Below are 18,826 nucleotides of genomic sequence, written 5' to 3'. Positions count from 1 at the left end.
TAAGTAAAGTTCACATTAAGTAATGTAGCAATTATATCTCAAACCTTCCTACTTTTCGATTTTTATCGTCAGAGGTTGTATAGAAACCAAGTAATGTGTACCCATGTTTTCTGTCGGACGATGCATACTTAAAGGACCGAGTTGCTGTGGGAGGAAAAGATGGCGCTGCCCATGTTAAGAGGTTGCTACCGTAGCAGGCCGCCTTCAGTACTGATTCGTTTCTTGAAACCTGATCACGTTGTGCAGCCCCAGTCCAACAAGACTACTCGCCTGGCTCCAACTTTGTCCATTGGTGTCGTTTCCACAGTCCGATCTTACAGCTCTGATCGAGGTGGAGGTAAACAAAACCAGAAGGTGGTTGTGGTTGGCATCCCCAACCCTTTCATATGGTTTCGAACCCGAATATACTATTTTTTGATTCGGGTTTATTTTGACAAGGAATTCAAAATCGAAGAATTCACAGAAGGATCTAAACAGGTAGGTAGGCTACAGTCCGTGGAATAAGTGGTCTCTAGCTAGTTAGACCAGAAATACTTAATTTATTATTAGAGTATGCTTGACTAATACCACAGCTTGCCAAGAGAAACAACATGGACGTTACTGCAAGCTAAGTTTTGTACACAATCCAGTTCTTGTGAAATGTTTGACTGTTTCCCCTTCTAATCATGAACAGTTGAACTGGTTCCTTAGTGCATCTGACATAATATGTTGTTGCAGGCATTCTCCCATGTTTCAAGACTGTTGTCAGGGAGTCAATTTGAGTCTCTTGAAGGTCTGGTTGCTAAAGACGTGAGTATTATATTCTCATACATTTTTGCACAAGTCATTTCAGTGTAGAATTGACAGGAGAGCTGCTAGTGGGTTGGGGGGTGGCAGCCAGCCCTAGCGGTTTAGAACATTGTCACCAAAAAGTTGCTGGTTCAAATCCTTGAGCTGACTAGGTCAAAAATGTGCCCTTGTGCAAAGCACTTAACCCTGATTGCTTCTGTAAGTCATTCTGGATACTAGCGTCTGTTAAATTAGGGGTTCCTAAACTTTTTCACTCAAGCCCAGCTCAGCATTGGGGAACATTCTCCGCCCCCTTCCAGCATTAGGGGAACATCTTCTCCCCACATCAGTTTCTATGGGCACAACCACTCTTCATGTCACAAACTGTTCACACCCCTCTTTTTTTATTTTCTTGCAATTCTATACATTTTGCCATGTCTAATGTGTATTCATGTGATATTTGAGTGATTCAAACATTACAACATAATCTATGGGCTAAATGTCGCTGACATGGGCTAGTTCATCTAGACATTTCTTACAAGTTATAAATGTCTCTTTAAGGCAGCGTTTCCCAAACTCAGGGCCGAGTTTGGAAAACCCTGCTCTAAGGTGTGCAATGACTGACATGACGAGAGGAAAACTGACGATGCACTACCCAATTTTGAAATTGCACCTTGTGCAACTATTACAACTTTCAGGGGTAGGTTGTTAGCCGGACTGCCGAACTACTGTGCTAAATAACTAAAATAGAAATGTATACCACGTTATCTGCCGGCATTAGGCCCTTTCTCATATTTCCTCTCTGCATTTTCTCCCTCACAGCTGATTGCAAAACTGGAAGAGAAATGTGCTCTGCTCCCTCCCAGCCACCTGCAAGCGCTTTCTGCTGATCCGGAAGACTTGATGTACACAACACCAGGGGATGTTGGCATCTGTTATGATGATGATGGTAAGAGCCAGGTTATGTCTACACAGCAAAAAACAACACACTAAACCACCTACTCCTTTACAATGACTGATCATTTCTGATGTCAACAGTCAGTAATATGTTAACTAAATGTGGGTGGATTCCAATAAAATGATGTATTTCCTTCTGTATAGACTTCGAATGCATATCTGTTAGAATGGAATAAGTGATTGGATTAGTAAGCACTGTGCCGTGACATTTCAGATTGACAAATGGGAGCTCATCAAGGGTAGGAAATTAGTTATCACAGTAGTCTCATTCACCAGAGCCTGTATGCCTGGTGTGCAATAAATGCATTTGCCATTAGAACTGAATGACCTGGCATAGGCGTTTTTAGGGCTGGCACTATTACCATGTAACTGACGTTTATGGATGAAAACTGTCCTGGAAATAAAAATTATCCCCCCCCTTCACCTTTATTTAACCAGGTAAGCAAGTTGAGAACAAGTTCTCATTTACAATTGCGACCTGGCCAAGATAAAGCAAAGCAGTTCGACACATACAATAACACAGAGTTACACATGGAGTAAAACAAACATGCAGTCAATAATACAGTAGAAAAATAAGTCTATATACAATGTGAGGTGAGAAGGGAGGTAAAGGCAAAAAAAGGCCATGGTGGCGAAGTAAATACAAAAAAAACCAAGTAAAACACTGGAATGGTTGATTTGTAATGGAAGAATGTGCAAAGTAGAGATAGAAATAATGGGCTGCAAAGTAGCTAAATAAATAAAGACAGTAGGGAAAGAGGTAGTTGTTTGGGCTAAATTGTAGATGGGTTATGTACATGTGCAGTAATCTGTGAGCTGCTCTGACAGCTGGTGCTTAAAGCTAGCGAGGGAGATGAGTGTTTCCAGTTTCAGAGATTTTTGTAGTTCGTTCCAGTCAATTCCAGCAGAGAACTGGACGGAGAGGCGGCCAAAGGAAGAATTGGTTTTGGGGGTGACCAGAGAGATATACCGGCTGTAGCGCGTGCTACAGGTGGGTGCTGCTATGGTGACCAGCGAGCTGAGATAAGGGGGGACTTTACCTAGCAGGGTCTTGTAGATGACCTGGAGCCAGTGGGTTTGGCGACGAGTATGAAGCGAGGGCCAGTCAACGAGAGCGTACAAGTCACAGTGGTGGGTAGTATGTGGGGCTTTGGTGACAAAACGGATGGCACTGTGATAGACTGCATCCAATTTATTGAGTAGGGTATTGGAGGCTATTTTGTAAATTACATCGCCTAAGGATCTGTAGGATGATCAGTTTTACAAGGGTATGTTTGGCAGCATGAGTGAAGGATGCTTTGTTGCAAAATAGGAAGCAAATTCTAGATTTAACTTTGGATTGGAGATGTTCGGTGTGAGTCTGGAAGGAGAGTTTACAGTCTAACCAGACACCTAGGTATTTGTAGGTGTCCATAAATTCTAAGTCAGAGCCGTCCAGAGTAGTGATGTTGGACTGGCGGGCAGGTGCAGGCAGCGATCGGTTGCAGAGCATGTATTTAGTTTTACTTGTATTTAAGAGCAATTGGAGGCCACGGAAGGAGAGTTGTATGGCATTGAAGCTCGCCTGGAGGATTGTTAACACAGTGTCCAAAGAAGGGCTAGAAGTATACAGAATGAGGTCGTCTGCGTAGAGATGGATCAGAGACTCACCAGCAGCAAGAGCGACATCATTGATGTATACAGAGAAAAGAGTCGGTCCAAGAATTTAACCCTGTGGCACCCCCATAGAGACTGCCAGAGGCCCGGACAACAGACCCTCCGATTTGACACACTGAACTCTATCGGAGAAGTAGTTGGTGAGGCAATCATTTGAGAAACCAAGGCTGTCGAGTCTGCCGATGAGGATGTGGTGATTGACAGAGTCGAAAGCCTTGGCCAGGTCAATGAATACGGCTGCACTGTTTCTTATCGATGGCGGTTAAGATATCGTTTAGGACCTTGAGCGTGGCTGAGGTGTACCCATGACCAGCTCTGAAAACAGATTGCATAGAGGAGAAGGTATGGTGGGATTCGAAATGGTCGGTAATCTGTTTGTTGACTTGGCTTTTGAAGACCTTAGAAAGGCAGGGTAGGATACATATAGGTCTGTAGCAGTTTGGGTCAAGAGTGTGTCCCCCCCCCCCTTTGAAGAGGGGGATGACCGCAGCTGCTTTCGAATCTTTGGGAATCTCAGACGACACGAGAGGTTTGACAGGCTAGTAATAGGGGTGGCAACAATTTAGGCATTTCATTTTAGAAAGAAAGGCTCCAGATTGTGTAGCCCTGCTGATTTGTAGGGGTTCAGATTTTGCAGCTCTTTCAGAACATCAGCTGACTGGATTTGGGAGAAGGAGAAATGGGGAAGGCTTGGACGAGTTGCTGTGGGGGGTGCAGTGCTGTTGACCGTGGTAGGGGTAGCAAGGTGGAAAGCATGGCCAGCCGTAGAAAAATGCTTATTGAAATTCTCAATTATAGTGGATTTATCGGTTTGAGTTTGAGTTTATTTTTATTTTTACAGGGACAGTGCACATTAATCAACGTTTCAGTAAAAGTGCCGGTTTTAGCCAGCCGGCTAATTTTCAACCGCAGTCCCTGGGCAGGTTATTAAAAACAATTACAATATAGACAATAGCAACATAGAACAAGCAAGACATAGCAACATAGGACAAGCAAGACATAGCATACAGACAGAGCAACATAGGACAAGCAAGACATAGCATACAGACAGAGCAACATAGGACAAGCAAGACATAGCATACAGACAGAGCAACATAGGACAAGCAAGACGTAGCATACAGACAGATCAACATAGAACAAAAAGCAGCAAGACAAAATTCATAAAAGCAACAAATTGTTTCCACACCTCACAAGCTACAGTGGTGACTGTTTCCTATCTTCAGTGCAGTGGGCAGCTGGGAGGAGGTGTTCTTATTCTCCATGGACTTTACAGTGTCTCAGAACTTTTTTGAGTTTGTGTTGCAGGAAGCACATTTCTGCTTGAAAATGCTAGCCTTGGCTTTTCTAACTGCCTGTGTATATTGGTTTTTAGCTTCCCTGAAAAGTTGCATATCACGGGGGCTGTTCGATGCTAATGCAGAACGCCATAGGATGTTTTTGTCTTGGTTAAGGGCAGTTAGGTCTGGAGAGAACCCAGGGCTATATCTGTTCCTGGTTCAACATTTCTTGAATGGGGCATGCTTATTTAAGATGGTGAGGAAGGCATTTAAAAAACATAACCAGGCATCCTCTACTGACAGGATGAGATCAATATCCTTCCAGGATATCCCGGCCAGGTCAATTAGAAAGGCCTACTCGCTGAAGTGTTTCAGGGAGTGTTTGACAGTGATGAGTGGAGGTCGTTTGACCGCTGAACCAGTACGGATGCAGGCAATGAAGCAGTGATCGCTGAGATCTTGGTTGAAAACAGCTGAGGTGTATTTAGAGTGCAAGTTGGTTAGGATGATCTCTATGAGGGTGCCCGTGTTTACAGCTTTGGGGTGGTACCTGGTAGGTTCATTGAACATTTGTGTGAGATTGAGGGCATCAAGCTTAGATTGTAGGATGGCTGGGGTGTTAAGCATGTTCCAGTTTAGGTTGCCTTCAGAGCTCGTGCTGCTAGATAGATGGGGGGCAATCAGTTCACATATGGTGTCCAGAGCACAGCTGGGGGCAGAGGGCGGCCTATTGCAGGCGGCAACGGTGAGAGACTTGTTTTTAGGGAGGTGGATTTTTAAAGTAGAAGTTTGGTTACAGACCTGGATAGTAGCCTGCAGAGTTCTGTCCTATCTTTGCAGTAGATTGCAACACCGCCCCCTTTGGCCGTTCTATCTTGTCTGAAAATGTTGTAGTTAGGGATGAACATTTCAGAATTTTTGGTGGTCTTCAAAAGCAAGGATTCAGACACGGCTAGAACATCCGGGTTGGCAGAGTGTGCTAAAGCATTGAATAAAACAAACTTAGGGAGGAGGCTTCTGTTAACATGCATGAAACCAAGGCTTTTTACGGTTACAGAAGTCATCAAAAGAGAGTGCCTGGGGAATAGGAGTGGAGCTAGCATTACGAACCGCTGGTGGGAATTTTGATCTGGTTACATGTACATTGAACAACACAGCAGCTTTTCAGCATGCTTTGTTATTTCTGTAAAACCAAAAAATAAACGACGAAGTTGGCTCTTTTACCCTTGGGTCAATGGGAAAGAATGTTGTTTTCTCCAATTTGTAGGTGTGGTCGAGGGGAAATTGTTATTATTACGTAAATATTGACTCGGAGTATGGCTCCCTGGTATTGTGATGCAATGATTTTCATTGTAATGTAAATATTCATTCAAATTATGTTAACATGGCTCATGCAATGACATTTATTTTTTGTAAGGTCAGGTAAGTTGAATCAACAAATCACAGCATATTGATGGGTACACTTCCTGCTTTTACATCTTGATTTTAACCGTCATCCAAAATTCCATGACTGTCACAGCCCTACTGTAGGCGTTTTGTTGTTGTTACAAAAACATTCCTCTCTATTCTTTCAGGGCGGAAGTTTGTCAGTATTCTGATGAGGTACTGGTATCTAACAAGTGCCCGGTTGCCTGAGGAATCATTGGAGGGAACACGCATCTTTCAGGTGGCCATAGGTGGTGAGGGTGAGCCAGAGACTAAGAGATTGCTCACAGCGAACTATGAGTGAGTTTTTTTTGTTTGTTATTGTAGCTAAAGTACAATGTTCACAGTTGATTTAATGGTCTGCAGTTGGAAGTGGCTGTGATAAAGCAATTCAAGTATCTCTCTGACAAATAGAAAGCATTAAGTCTGCAAACAGTCTCTCAGGGATGAGCCACTCTTAGATCCTAGATCTGTTCCCAAGGAAACAACTACCTGCAGTAACCTCCTTTGCATGACTGTCAAGTGTCTCACGTGCTTAATGTTTAGACTTCCTGTTTAACAACCCTTTTATCCATCATGGCTTTTTGCAGATTCCAAAGGGAGTTTACTAAAGGGGTGCCGCCGGACTGGACCATCACCAGGATAGAGCACTCCAAGCTGCTGGATTAAACTGGGATTGTGAATGGAGATTATAGGGGGAGATGGAGAGTAGTAGAGAGACATAGAATGGAAGACCATCCTTCTTCCTGACCCTACAAGAATATCCCCCTAACTGCTAAAATCTTGAGATGCTCCTCAGGAGCAAAATAGCTCTCAAACTCAAGACCAGAAAAGATATGGGGAATATTTGGGGCAAACTTTCTATCTGCCAGAAGTCACATACTATCCACTGTAGAAAAAGAGCAAAAGTCAAACATGTCTGTTCATAATTGTACTACTATACGGAAGTCTGTGTAAGACCAGGTTGTTCAGTTGTTTTGCCCTTGTCTTAGGAAGCACCGCAATCAATGATCAAAACTAGGCTTTGTCAGTTCTGCCTATAAGGCCTGAGATTCATTATTTTGTTTAATGGGGAGGATAGACAAGGGGCATACAGACAGTGTGAAAATGAGCTCTGTATTGAGATTCACCATATTGAGAATCTATCTTCGATCTGCTTCTGTCCACGCTTTGGTGTCTTCAAGTAAAGCGTGCACACAGACTGAAGAAAATGTCACACTTTATGTTTAGGTTTCAGATGTAAACAACAAAAACATGATGATAATTCAAGCATGCCCTGAGCAAACTTTTCTCAAATCTCCTTGTACTCTTGCTTTCACACACTCAATAGTTATGTAGAGAGGATGAATTCCAACTATGCCATAAAAATTACGATAGCTACTGTTTCCATTTCTTGATGTGCTCTGTCACCAGAATAGTCCATCTGAAAATAAATGATAACCAATTACTGTTGGTGACTGAAAGTATACAGTTGAAGTCGAAAGTTTACATGCATTTAGGTTGGAGTCATTAAAAACTTGTTTTTCAACCACTCCACACATTTCTTGTTAACAAACTATAGTTTTGGCAAGTCGGTCAGGACATCTACTCTGCATGACACAAGTATTTTTTCCAACAATTGTTTACAGACAGATTATTTCACTTATAATTCACTGTATCATAATTCCCGTGGGTCAGTTTACTGTCTAAGTTGACTGTCTTTAAACAGCTTGGAAAATTCCAGAAAAGGATGTTATGGCTTTAGAAGCTTCTGATAGGCTAATTGACATCATCTTAGTCAATTGGAGGTGTACCTGTGGATGTATTTAAAGGCCTACCTTCAAACTCAGTGCCTCTTTTCTTGACATCATGGGAAAATCAAAAGAAATCAGCCAAGACCTCAGACATTTTTTTTGTAGACCTCCACAGGTCTGGTTCATCCTTGGGAGCAATTTCCAAACGCCTGAAGGTACCACGTTCATCTGTACAAACAACAGTACTCAAGTATAAACACCATGGGACCACGCAGCCGTCATACCGCTCAGGAAGGAGACTCATTCGGTCTCCTAGAGATTAACGTACTTTGGTGCGAAAAGTGCAAACCACAGCATAGGACCTTGTGAAGATGCTGGAGGAAACCGGTACAAAAGTATCTATATCCACAGTAAAATTAGTCCTATATCAACATAACCTGAAAGGCCGCTCAGCAAGAAAGAAGCCACTGCTCCAAAGCTGCCATAAAAAAGCCAGACTACGGTTTGCAACTGCACATGGGGACAAAGATTGTACTTTTTGGAGAAATGTCCTCTGGTCTGATGAAAAACAAAATAGAACTGGCCATAATGACCATTGTTATGTTTGGAGGAAAAAGGTGGAGGCTTTCAAGCCAAAGAACCCCATCCCAACTGTGAAGCACTGGGGTGGCAGCATCATGTTGAGAGGGTGCACTTCACAAAATAGATGACATCATGAGGGAGAAAAGTATGTGGATATATTGAAGCAACATCTCAAGACATCAGTCAGGAAGTTACAGTTTGGTGGCAAATGGGTCTTCCAGATGGATAATGACTCCAAGCATACTTCCAAAGTTGTGGCAAAATGGCTTAAGGACAACAAAGTTCAGGTATTGGAGTGGCCATCGCAAAGCCCTGATCTTAATCCTATAGAAAATGTGTGGGCAGAACTGAAAAAGTGACCCAAAGTAAACAATTTAAAGGCATTGCTACCAAATACTAATGGAGTGTATGTAAACTTCTGACCCACTGGGAATGTGATGAAATGAATTAAAGCTGAAATAAATTATTCTCTACTATTATTCTGACATTTCACATTCTTAAAATAAATTGGTGCTCCTAACTGACCTAAGACAATGACTTTTTACTAGGATTAAAAGTCAGGAATTGTGAAAAACTGAGTTTAAATATATTTGGCTAAGGTGTATGTACATTTTCCACTTCAACTGTATGTTTCTTTTGTACAGTGAGTACTCTTTTGTGTGCACATGACTAGTAGTGATGCGATTGCATTCAGATTTTGCAGCTCTTTCAGAACATCAGCTGACTGGATTTGGGAGAAGGAGAAAGGGGGAAGGCTTGGGCGTGTTGCTGTGGGGGGGTACAGAGCTGTTGACCGTGGTAGGGGTAGCCAGGTTGAAAGCATGGCCAGCCGTAGAAAAATGCTTATTGAAATTCTTAATTATAGTGGATTTATCGGTGGTGACAGTGTTTCCTATCTTCAGTGCAGTGGGCAGGTGGGAGGAGGTGTTTTTATTCTTCATGGACTTTACAGTGTCCCAGAACTTTTTTTGAGTTTGTGTTGCAGGAAGCAAATTTCTGCTTGAAAAAGCTAGCCTTGGCTTTTCTAACTGCCTGTGTATATTGGTTTCTAGCTTCCCTGAAAAGTTCCATATCACGGGGGCTGTTCGATGCTAATGCAGAACACCATATGATGTTTTTGTGTTGGTTATGGGCAGTCAGGTCTGGAGAGAACCCAGGGCTATCTGGGGCATGCTTATTTAAGATGGTGAGGAAGGCATTTAAAAAAAACAGGCATCCTCTACTGATGGGTTGAGATCAATATCCTTCCAGGATACCCCGACCAGGTCGATTAGTAAGGCCTGCTATATATATATATATATATATATATATATATACACTGCTCCAAAAAATAAAGGGAACATTAAAATAACACATCCTAGATCTGAATGAATGAAATTTATTTTATTAAGTACTTTTTTCTTTACATAGTTGAATATGCTGACAACAAAATCACACAAAAATTATCAATGGAAATCAAATGTATCAACCCATGGAGGTCTGGATTTGGAGTCACACTCCAAATTAAAGTGGAAAACCACACTACAGGCTGATCCAACTTTGATGTAATGTCCTTAAAACAAGTCAAAATGAGGCTGTGTGTGTGTGTGGCCTCCACGTGCCTGTATGACCTCCCTACAACGCCTAGGCATGCTCCTGATGAGGTGGTGGATGGTCTCCTGAGGGATCTCCTCCCAGACCTGGACTAAAGCATCAGCCAACTCCTGGGCAGTCTGTTGGTGGATGAAGCGAGACATGATGTCCCAGATGTGCTCAATTGGATGGAACGGGCGGGCCAGTCCATAGCATCAATGCCTTCCTCTTGCAGGTACTGCTGACACACTCCAGCCACATGAGGTCTAATATTGTCTTGCATTAGGAGGAATCCAGGGACAACCGCACCAGTATATGGTCTCACACGGTGTCTGAGGGTCTCATCTCGGTACCTAATGGCAGTCAGGCTGGAGGATGTTGCAGGCAGCAGAACGTTCTCCACGGCGTCTCCAGACTCTGTCACGTCTGTCACGTGCTCGGTGTGAACCTGCTTTCATCTGTGAAGAGCACAGGGCGCCAGTGGCGAATTTGCCAATCTTGGTGTTCTCTGGCAAATGCCAAACGTCCTGCACGGTGTTGGGCTGTAAGCACAACCCCTACCTGTGGATGTCGGACCCTCATACCACCCTCATGGAGTCTGTTTTCTGACATTTTGCAGGGCTCTGGCAGTGCTCCTCCTGCTCCTCCTTGCACAAAGCCGGAGGTAGCGGTCCTGCTGCTGGGTTGTTGCCCTCCTACGGCCTCCTACACATCTCCTGATGTACTGGCCTGTCTCCTGGTAGCGCCTCCGTGCTCTGGACACTACGCTGACAGACAGAGCAAACCTTCTTGCCACAGCTCGCATTGATGTGCCATCCTGGATGAGCTGCACTACCTGAGCCACTTGTGTGGGTTGTAGACTCCGTCTCATTTTACCACTAGAGTGAAAGCACCGCCAGCATTCAAAAGTGGCCAAAACATCAGCCAGGAAGCATAGGAACTGAGAAGTGGTCTGTGGTCACCACCTGCAGAACCACTCCTTTATTGGGAGTGTCTTGCTAATTCCCTCTAATTTCCACCTGTTGTCTATTCCATTTGCACAACAGCATGTGAAATTTATTGTCAATCAGTGTTGCTTCCTAAGTGGACAGTTTGATTTCACAAAGTGTGATTGACTTGCAGTTACATTGTGTTGTTTAAGTGTTCCCTTTATTTTTTGGAGCAGTGTATATAAACTGAACGTTTTAACAGATTGCTTAGTTGAAATTGAAAGGCTAATTTATTCAACATAAATAGCGAGGCAATGTCGATGTAATACGTTGTCTATTCTCTAAATGGTCTGCTGGAATAACATTGAGAATGGAATCATATTTAAATAACTGAATCAAAGAAGGGACAGTTACCTACATCTAATGAATTCTAATAATAGAGGATAGGTAATTGTGATAGACCTGTGCCCTTTGAAATGTGTATTGTTTTATTCTTATGGATTGACTGATGTGTTAATTACTTTTAATGTCTTGGACATTTCATAAGTGTGAAGACGAAAGAGAAGAGAAAGTTGTCAAGTTTGTTTTTAACCTTACGATAGAGGTAAGTGCTGAACGTCGTTGGGAATGGGTTATATTTTTTTCCTACGGGTAAGAATAGATGAGTTAGTTGTGCTCACTGGGCTATATCGGGCTGTAAGGGATTCAGTTGGATATTTCCAGTAGAGGTCTGAATAGTTGAATCGGAAACGTTCTGTGATACTTTGTGATTACTGTTGTTGGGGCCTTTCAAAACAGGTGCGTATACAGTTGAAGTCATAAGTTTACATGCACTTAGCTTGGAGACATGACAACTTTTTTTCAATCACTCCATAAATTTCTTGTTCACAAACTATAGTTTTGGCAAGTCGGTTAGGACATCTACTTTGTGAATGACACAAGTAATTTTTCCTACAATTGTTTACAGACAGATTATTTAACTTATTCACTCTATCACAATTCCAGTGGGTCAGAAGTTTACATACACTAAGTTGACTGTGCCTTTAAATAGCTTGGAAAATTCCAGAAAATGATGTCATTGCTTTATAAGGTTCTGATAGGCTAATTGACATCATTTGAGTTAATTGGAGGTGTACCCGTGGATGTATTTCAAGGCTTACCTTCAATCTCAGCGCCTCTTTGCTTGACATCATGGAAAAATCAAAAGAAAACAACCAAGACCTCAGAACAAAAATTGTAAACCTCCACAAGTCTGGTTCATCATTGGGAGCCATTTCCAAACGCCTGAAGGTGCCATGTTCATCTGTACAAACAAGAGTACCAAGTAAAAACACCATGGGACCACGCAGCCATCAAAACCCTCAGGAAGGAGACACGTTCGGTCTCCTAGAGATGAACGTACTGTGGCGCGAAAAGTGCAAATCAATCCCAGAACAACAGCAAGGTCCTTGTGAAGATGCTGGAGGAAACAGAGCAACATTTTTGAAGCTCTGTTTTCCAATGTCTCCTTATATGGCTGTGAATGCGCAAGGAGAGAGCCCACAATTTCTGCCGTTTCCCTAAGGTGTCTGCAGCATTGTGACATATTTGTAGGCATATCATTGGAAGATTGACCATAAGAGACCACATTTACCAGGTGTCCGCCCGGTGTCCTGCGTCTAAATTGGTGCGTAAAGCTCAGCTGCAAGTATTTTTCCATTTAATTCAGAGAAGAAAGCAGACTTCTACGAACGATATATGAATGAAGAGATATGTGAAAAACACCTTGAGGATTGATTCTAACAACGTTTGCCATCTTTCAGTCAATATTATGGAGTTAATTTGGAAAAAAGTTCGGCGTTTTGGTGGCTGAATTTTCGTTTTTTTTTGGTAGTGATGTAGTGATGTACAAAACGGAGCATTTTTCTCCTACACAAAGAATCTTTCAGGAAAAACTGAACATTTGCTATCTAACTGAGAGTCTCCTCATTGAAAACATCTGAAGTTCTTCAAAGGTAAATGATTTTATTTGAATGCTTTTCTTGTTTTTGTGAAAATGTTGCTGGCTGAATTCTAGGCTTATAGCTATGCTAGCTATCAATACTCTTACACAAATGCTTGTTTAGCTATGGTTGAAAAGCATATTTTAAAAATCTGAGATGACAGTGTTGTTAACAAAAGTTTAAGCTTGAGAGCAAATATATTTATTTTATTTCATTTGCGATTTTCATGAATAGTTAACGTTGCGTTATGCTAATGAGCTTGAGGCTATAAATAGGATCCCGGATCCGGGATTGCTCGACGCAAGAAGTTAATTCTATTTTCATATGACCATATGGGTTTACTTTTTTTCTTTATGGAGTTATGTAATGTTTCTATTGTTCTATTTTTATTTTGCACATTACTCACATAGGGAGTTATGTGTCAAAATGGGGGAGCTAACAGTCCTCTGAGGTTTTGGATTGAAGGTTACATGACCTTGAGTGATATGTGAAGGAGTGTATGTCTGTGTTGTTTGTTCTGTTCTGTTTTGATACAAATCTCACCAGATTAGGTCTGCTGGATTGTTTGGATTTCTCCCGATGGGTTATAGGTTTAACTTCCTGATCCTGTGGCTCTGTGATGAAGTTGACAGTGTGTTGGGGAGTAAAAGCCAATTAGAAAAAAGTATTTCAATCGAATGTGTTGTTATTCTCTTTGACATGTGTTTAGACATTGGTACTACGAATAATTGGTAAAAGTAATAATTTATCATATAGTTAATGTTTGTCTGGATTTCCTGAATCAAAAATGAACTTAACTAAACTGTTGGTCTGATCTGTCCTCTCGAGGTTATCATGTCGGTGTCTTAATGCATGGAAGAGATAATTGGACCGAACAGTGTGTGTACCTCCAAACCCCCTCTAACTGCCAGAAGAAAAGTGACAAAAGTTGTTCAATATGACCCTGTCCGCATCACTTCTACCGCGAGACCTGAGTCCTGAGCCAGCAGCCTGTATGCAGCGTCCGATCGGAGCTACCGACTGCTTTTCTCTCACAGGAGTCCACGTGGAGTGAGCATGGGGAGAGATCTGTTCCAAACTTCTCTTATGTTGCTGGTATACTGCTTGACGAATGGACGAGACCTAATGGGTGGTAAAAGGCGACGGCGACTCAGGTGAGACTTTGGAATTGGGATATTATCATGGGTCATCCACTTTGAACTGTAAAGCTATCTGAAGAAGACAAGGATGAAGACGCCAGAAGAACCAGTGCCTGAAGGGGGTGTGTGTGTGTATCAGATATTTTGGGGTATCAGGTTTATTGTAGAGGGCTATGCACTACATAAAATTATAGTAATTTAGTTAAAGAATGCATTAAGATACTGATCTGTATTATAATTGTGATAATAAAGCTAATAGTAGAATTATAGGATAATTACACTGGATGTTAATATAAATGTACATTCTGCCAATGTTGATGTGTGTTAAGTTGAGGGTTTTTGACTTTGAGTGATAGGACCAATTTGAATCACTGAGTAATGTCATTCTACATTTTGGTTAGATAATTAATTAAGTTTTGATTATGATTTGGAAACTGAATAATTTTTTTAAATGAAGGATTGATTTGAGTTTAGTATGTCAATAACTATATGATTGACGCAATGAATGAATTGATTATTTTGATTGCTAGTATGAACTAGTATGAACTAAAGATGTTCACACTATTTTCAGCATGCCCTGGGAATGGAGAGGGTGAACTCTGATCCGGAGAGTGAAATTGTTCCTAATCTATTTGATCTACAGGCATTGCCTTATATACAGTGGAATCATGAGGCTTGTCTTGGGTCATGTTCATTAGGCACCAACAGAATACATTTTACTTAAACCAAAAGTCTACCTGGATTTGTCCAACAAGATATGTTCATTTTAGTTTCTGGGATGGAAATAGTTATTTCCACCATGCTGATCCATTGGACTGTGCTAGATAACTAAATGTATTTTTTACTCCATCATTGCATGCACTGCATTATGCATTAAATATGTGCTTTTCACTGTCTATGAAGATATAGCTTTGAATCTCATAAACTGTATGCATTTTTTGTTTTTCTTCATGGGTTTGTGACTGTGTAATACCACCTCCCCAGACAAATTGTTAGAATGCTTAGAATATGTGTTGGAGGTTGAAATAGGAGACCGTTCTAAGTTTCTTGGGAGGAGGCTGATGCAATGAGTTATTGCTTTTATGCTTCATGTTTTATGAAGAATGTATGCATTTTCTACGTGATTTAACTGTTCAGGAAGATCGTAATCATAGTGGATGCGGCGGAGCAGTTGCTGGGGCTGAAAGATTTCTCAGCGAAGGAGTCACATGGAATATTGGCACAAGCCGTACCAACCTCTCAGGTCATAGAGCCTGAGAGGGGAAATATGGAGAATTTAAAAAAAGGAAGAAGAACTATTACATCTGGATTTTCTTTTTTACCCGTCCAGTTGCTGGCAGAAATAAACCTTTTTGGGTTATAGCCTATTATAAAAACCACAGAAGAAGAATTTCCTCCCAATGTGACACAGTCAAACTATCTTGGGTTAATTATACATATCTTTGGTGTCATGCAGTACAAACTTTTCCGCAACATAGCAAACTTTCAAGTTTCAGGTTGTTGTTTTTTTACACCTGCTACATTAGGTTGTTGAAGCAAATCCACTCGAAGTTGTCATTGGTCCGTCTCCCTGATGTTTCCTCTCTCATTGGCTAATCAACAATTGAATGAGTGATGTTCCCACAGATTGAAGGTGGTAATACTATTGGTAATGTTATGCCTCCTGATCAGGTTTAAGAGAACACAAGAATGGTAGGAGAGATGAGGAAGGTTGTTACATTTTGTGACAGCCGCAATCATTGCACAGAAACATTACAATCGAGGACTAAGACAATAAAGATCTAGTGGAGCAGGCAGTGCGGTATCTTGGGATCACAGTACTGACATGGAAACATGTATAGGAAGACCTCAATAAGATTGAGAGTCAGGCCAGCCAGGAATCATACATTGTTTAATTTGCATTATGGTGTTAATCCTACAATGGAGAATGCCAGAGGTTTGATGACTAATGTGCAAGAGTTCAAACAGTTTATTGAGCCAAACCTGATGTGATATGTCTGTAGGAGAGAGACATGGCTAAAACCTACTCTAGATTTTGTATTACATGGTTATGTTGCAGTCCGTAGAGATAGGGTGGCAATGGGGGGAGGAGGGTGTGCTACCTTTTATAAAGCGAGGGATCACGTATAGGTGTGTGGGAGAGGGAGTGGAACAGGAGTATGTCGTGGTAGACGTGTGGTTGATAGGGGGGAATATGGTAATAGTGAACTTTTACAACCCGTGTAAGAGACTGGAGTTGTTGGCCCTTGGGAATGTAGAAGGTCAAGATAGGAGACGGGTAATGTGGTGTGGGGATTTTAATGCTCATAGTACGCTCTGGGAAGGGTTACGGACTGATGTAAACGGACAAGTGTTGGAGGAACTACTGAATGAGAAAGGACTTGTTAGTCTTAATGATGACCGGGAATCCAGTAACTGGAAATGAATCTGCTCTGGATCTTACCTTGATCTCAAGTTCAACGGCAGGCAGATGGAGTTAGGAGGTTTCGGAGGAATCTACAGTGGGTAGTGATCACTATAATATCATGTGTACTGTAGGATTGAGGGAGGAAGAATCAGAAGGAAATGGATTGAGGAGATGAATATTTGGGACAGTGGAGTGGGGTCAGTTTCAGGAGTTGAGTGAACAGAAGCTGTCCCAGGTAGATCTTATTTCAGATATAGAAACAGTCAATGAGGGAATAAGAGGAGCAATAATAGGGTCTGCAAGGCAGGTGATTCCTATGGGTACAGGGGGGAGAAAGAGTAACACAGTCCCCTGGTGGAGTGAAGACTGTAGAGAGGCAGTGAAAAGTAGGAACAGCGCTTTCAGAATGTTGAAAAGGAACCATAATTAACAACACCTGATTCAGTATAAACAAGCACAAGCAGTAGCAAGGAGGACAGCTAAGAGGGAGTGTTGGCACCGGTTTTGTGGAAACATAGGCCAGACCACTCCTGTGGGAGAGGTATGGGGGATGATTAAGAGGATGAGAGGGGTCAGAAGAGATTGGGATATCCCTATGCTGAAAAGTGGGGAGATTGTTGCAGTGAGAGATATGGAGAAGGCAGAGATGTTGACAAGGGGATTTGTGATGGTGCACAGCTCAAATAATCTGACAGAAGAGGGGCAGCGTGGGAGAGAGAGGGTCAGAGGACCACATCCAGGGGTCCTGGATCAGACAAAGATGGCGATACATTGAATGATCCAGATGAAGAGAGCATTAGCTAAAGCTGGGGTAACATCTCCTGCGAAGGATGAGATGTGTTACATCATGATGGCTCATCTCAGTGACACTGCAATGGGGAAAGTATTAGTCCTTCAAACTACAGGCCGATAACGTTGACATCTCATTAGGGATGCGCAATATATTGGTGAACATATTGGAATTGGCCGATATTAGCTAAAAATGCCAACATCAATATCGGTGTGTAACGGATGTGAAACGGCTAGCTTAGTTAGCGGTGCACGCTAAATAGCGTTTCAATCGGTGACGTCACTTGCTCTGAGACCTTGAAGTAGTTGTTCCCCTTGCTCTGCAAGGGCCGCGGCTTTTGTGGAGCGATGGGTAATGATGCTTTGTGGGTGACTGTTGTTGATGTGTGCAGAGGGTCCCTGGTTCGCGCCCGGGTATGGGCGAGGGGACGGTCTAAAGTTATACTGTTACATTGATGCTGTTGACCCGGATCATTGGTTGCTGCGGAAAAGGAGGAAGGTCAAACGGGGGGTGAGTGTAACAGATGTGAAACGGCTAGCTTAGTTAGCGGTGCGAGCTAAATAATGTTTCAATCGGTGACGTCACTTGCTCTGAGACCTTGAAGTAGTTGTTCCCCTTGCTGTGCAAGGGCCGTGGCTTTTGTGGAGCAATGGGTAACAATGCTTCATGGGTGACTGTTGTTGATGTGTGCAGAGAGTCCCTGGTTCGCGCCCAGGTATGGGCGAGGGGACGGTCTAAAGTTATACTGTTACAGGTGCATACCTATATAACGTAGATACATTTAAAAAAAAATATATTTAGCTAGGCAAGTCAGTTAAGAACAAATTCTTATTTACAATGACGTCCCGGACGACGCTGGGCCAATTGTGCACCGCCCTATGGAACTCCCAATCATGGCCAGATGTGATACAGCCTGGATTCAAAGCAGGGACTGTATTGACGCCCCTTGCACTGAGATGCAGTGCCTTAGACATCTGTGTGTGTGTGTTAACTATTTAGCTGTACTAGAATGCTTAAAAGGCCACACTTTTTTTAATCAGTTTTCGGTATCGTATTTTTGGCAAGGAAAATATCAGATATTGGTATCGGTCAAAATTATCAAATCGGTGCATCACTACATCTCATGTATGTAAACCTATGGAAAGGATGATTATAGAAAGGCTGACTTACTTTCTGGAGAGTAGAGGACTAATGTCACCAGATCAAAGTGGGTTCAGGAAAGGCAGGGGAACAATGGATCCTATACTGTGAGTCAAGTCATACGGAAGGCACAGGAAAATAAGGAGGTGGTGGTAGCCGTTTTCTTTGGCGTAGAGAAGGCTTATGATATGATGTGGGAGGAAGGCCTACTTATCAAACTGGATAAATCAGGACCTCCCCGGTGGCAGTGATGCAGGTAGAGTTGGGAGAGATGCTGTTCAAGCTAAGAAGACAACAGCTAGCCATGACATATTGGGTAAAGGACTTAAGTTTACACATCCTACAAAGAAAAGGTGCTCCTAGAGTGCTGAGAACGTGAACAAAATCTGAATACAAGCTTTTGGTGGATAGGCAATTGCATGGCAAGAGAGGTGGGGCTGTTTGGGAGGGAGTGTAGCCCCTCTGTGGG

The 18,826-nt window shown here is 42.3% G+C and overlaps 1 protein-coding gene across 1 annotated transcript; it reads left to right on the top strand.

Annotated features, from left to right (window-relative positions):
• Window positions 1-110: 110 nt before the first annotated feature.
• Window positions 111-7,611, top strand: maip1 (matrix AAA peptidase interacting protein 1). The gene is made up of 5 exons (XM_064945114.1): window positions 111-477; window positions 718-789; window positions 1,591-1,717; window positions 6,233-6,383; window positions 6,674-7,611. Exons 1-5 carry the CDS (start codon window positions 160-162, stop codon window positions 6,750-6,752), a joined length of 747 nt encoding a protein of 248 aa, XP_064801186.1. The 5' UTR covers window positions 111-159; the 3' UTR covers window positions 6,753-7,611.
• Window positions 7,612-18,826: the final 11,215 nt, after the last annotated feature.

The sequence above is a fragment of the Oncorhynchus masou genome, chromosome 29 (genome assembly GCF_036934945.1).
Source record: "Oncorhynchus masou masou isolate Uvic2021 chromosome 29, UVic_Omas_1.1, whole genome shotgun sequence".
NCBI classification, from domain to species: domain Eukaryota; kingdom Metazoa; phylum Chordata; class Actinopteri; order Salmoniformes; family Salmonidae; genus Oncorhynchus; species Oncorhynchus masou.
Note: the sequence above shows the minus strand (reverse complement) of the source record. Positions and strands in the feature narration are given on the sequence as shown.

What these genes read in the sequence shown, in the direction of transcription:
- maip1 (XM_064945114.1), top strand. Translation starts at nt 160, where the DNA reads ATGGCGCTGCCCATGTTAAGAGGTTGCTACCGTAGCAGGCCGCCTTCA. An exon ending in AAGGTCTGGTTGCTAAAGAC is followed by an intron (nt 790 to 1,590) that starts GTGAGTATTATA and finishes TCTCCCTCACAG; the next exon opens with CTGATTGCAAAACTGGAAGA. An exon ending in CATCTGTTATGATGATGATG is followed by an intron (nt 1,718 to 6,232) that starts GTAAGAGCCAGG and finishes CTATTCTTTCAG; the next exon opens with GGCGGAAGTTTGTCAGTATT.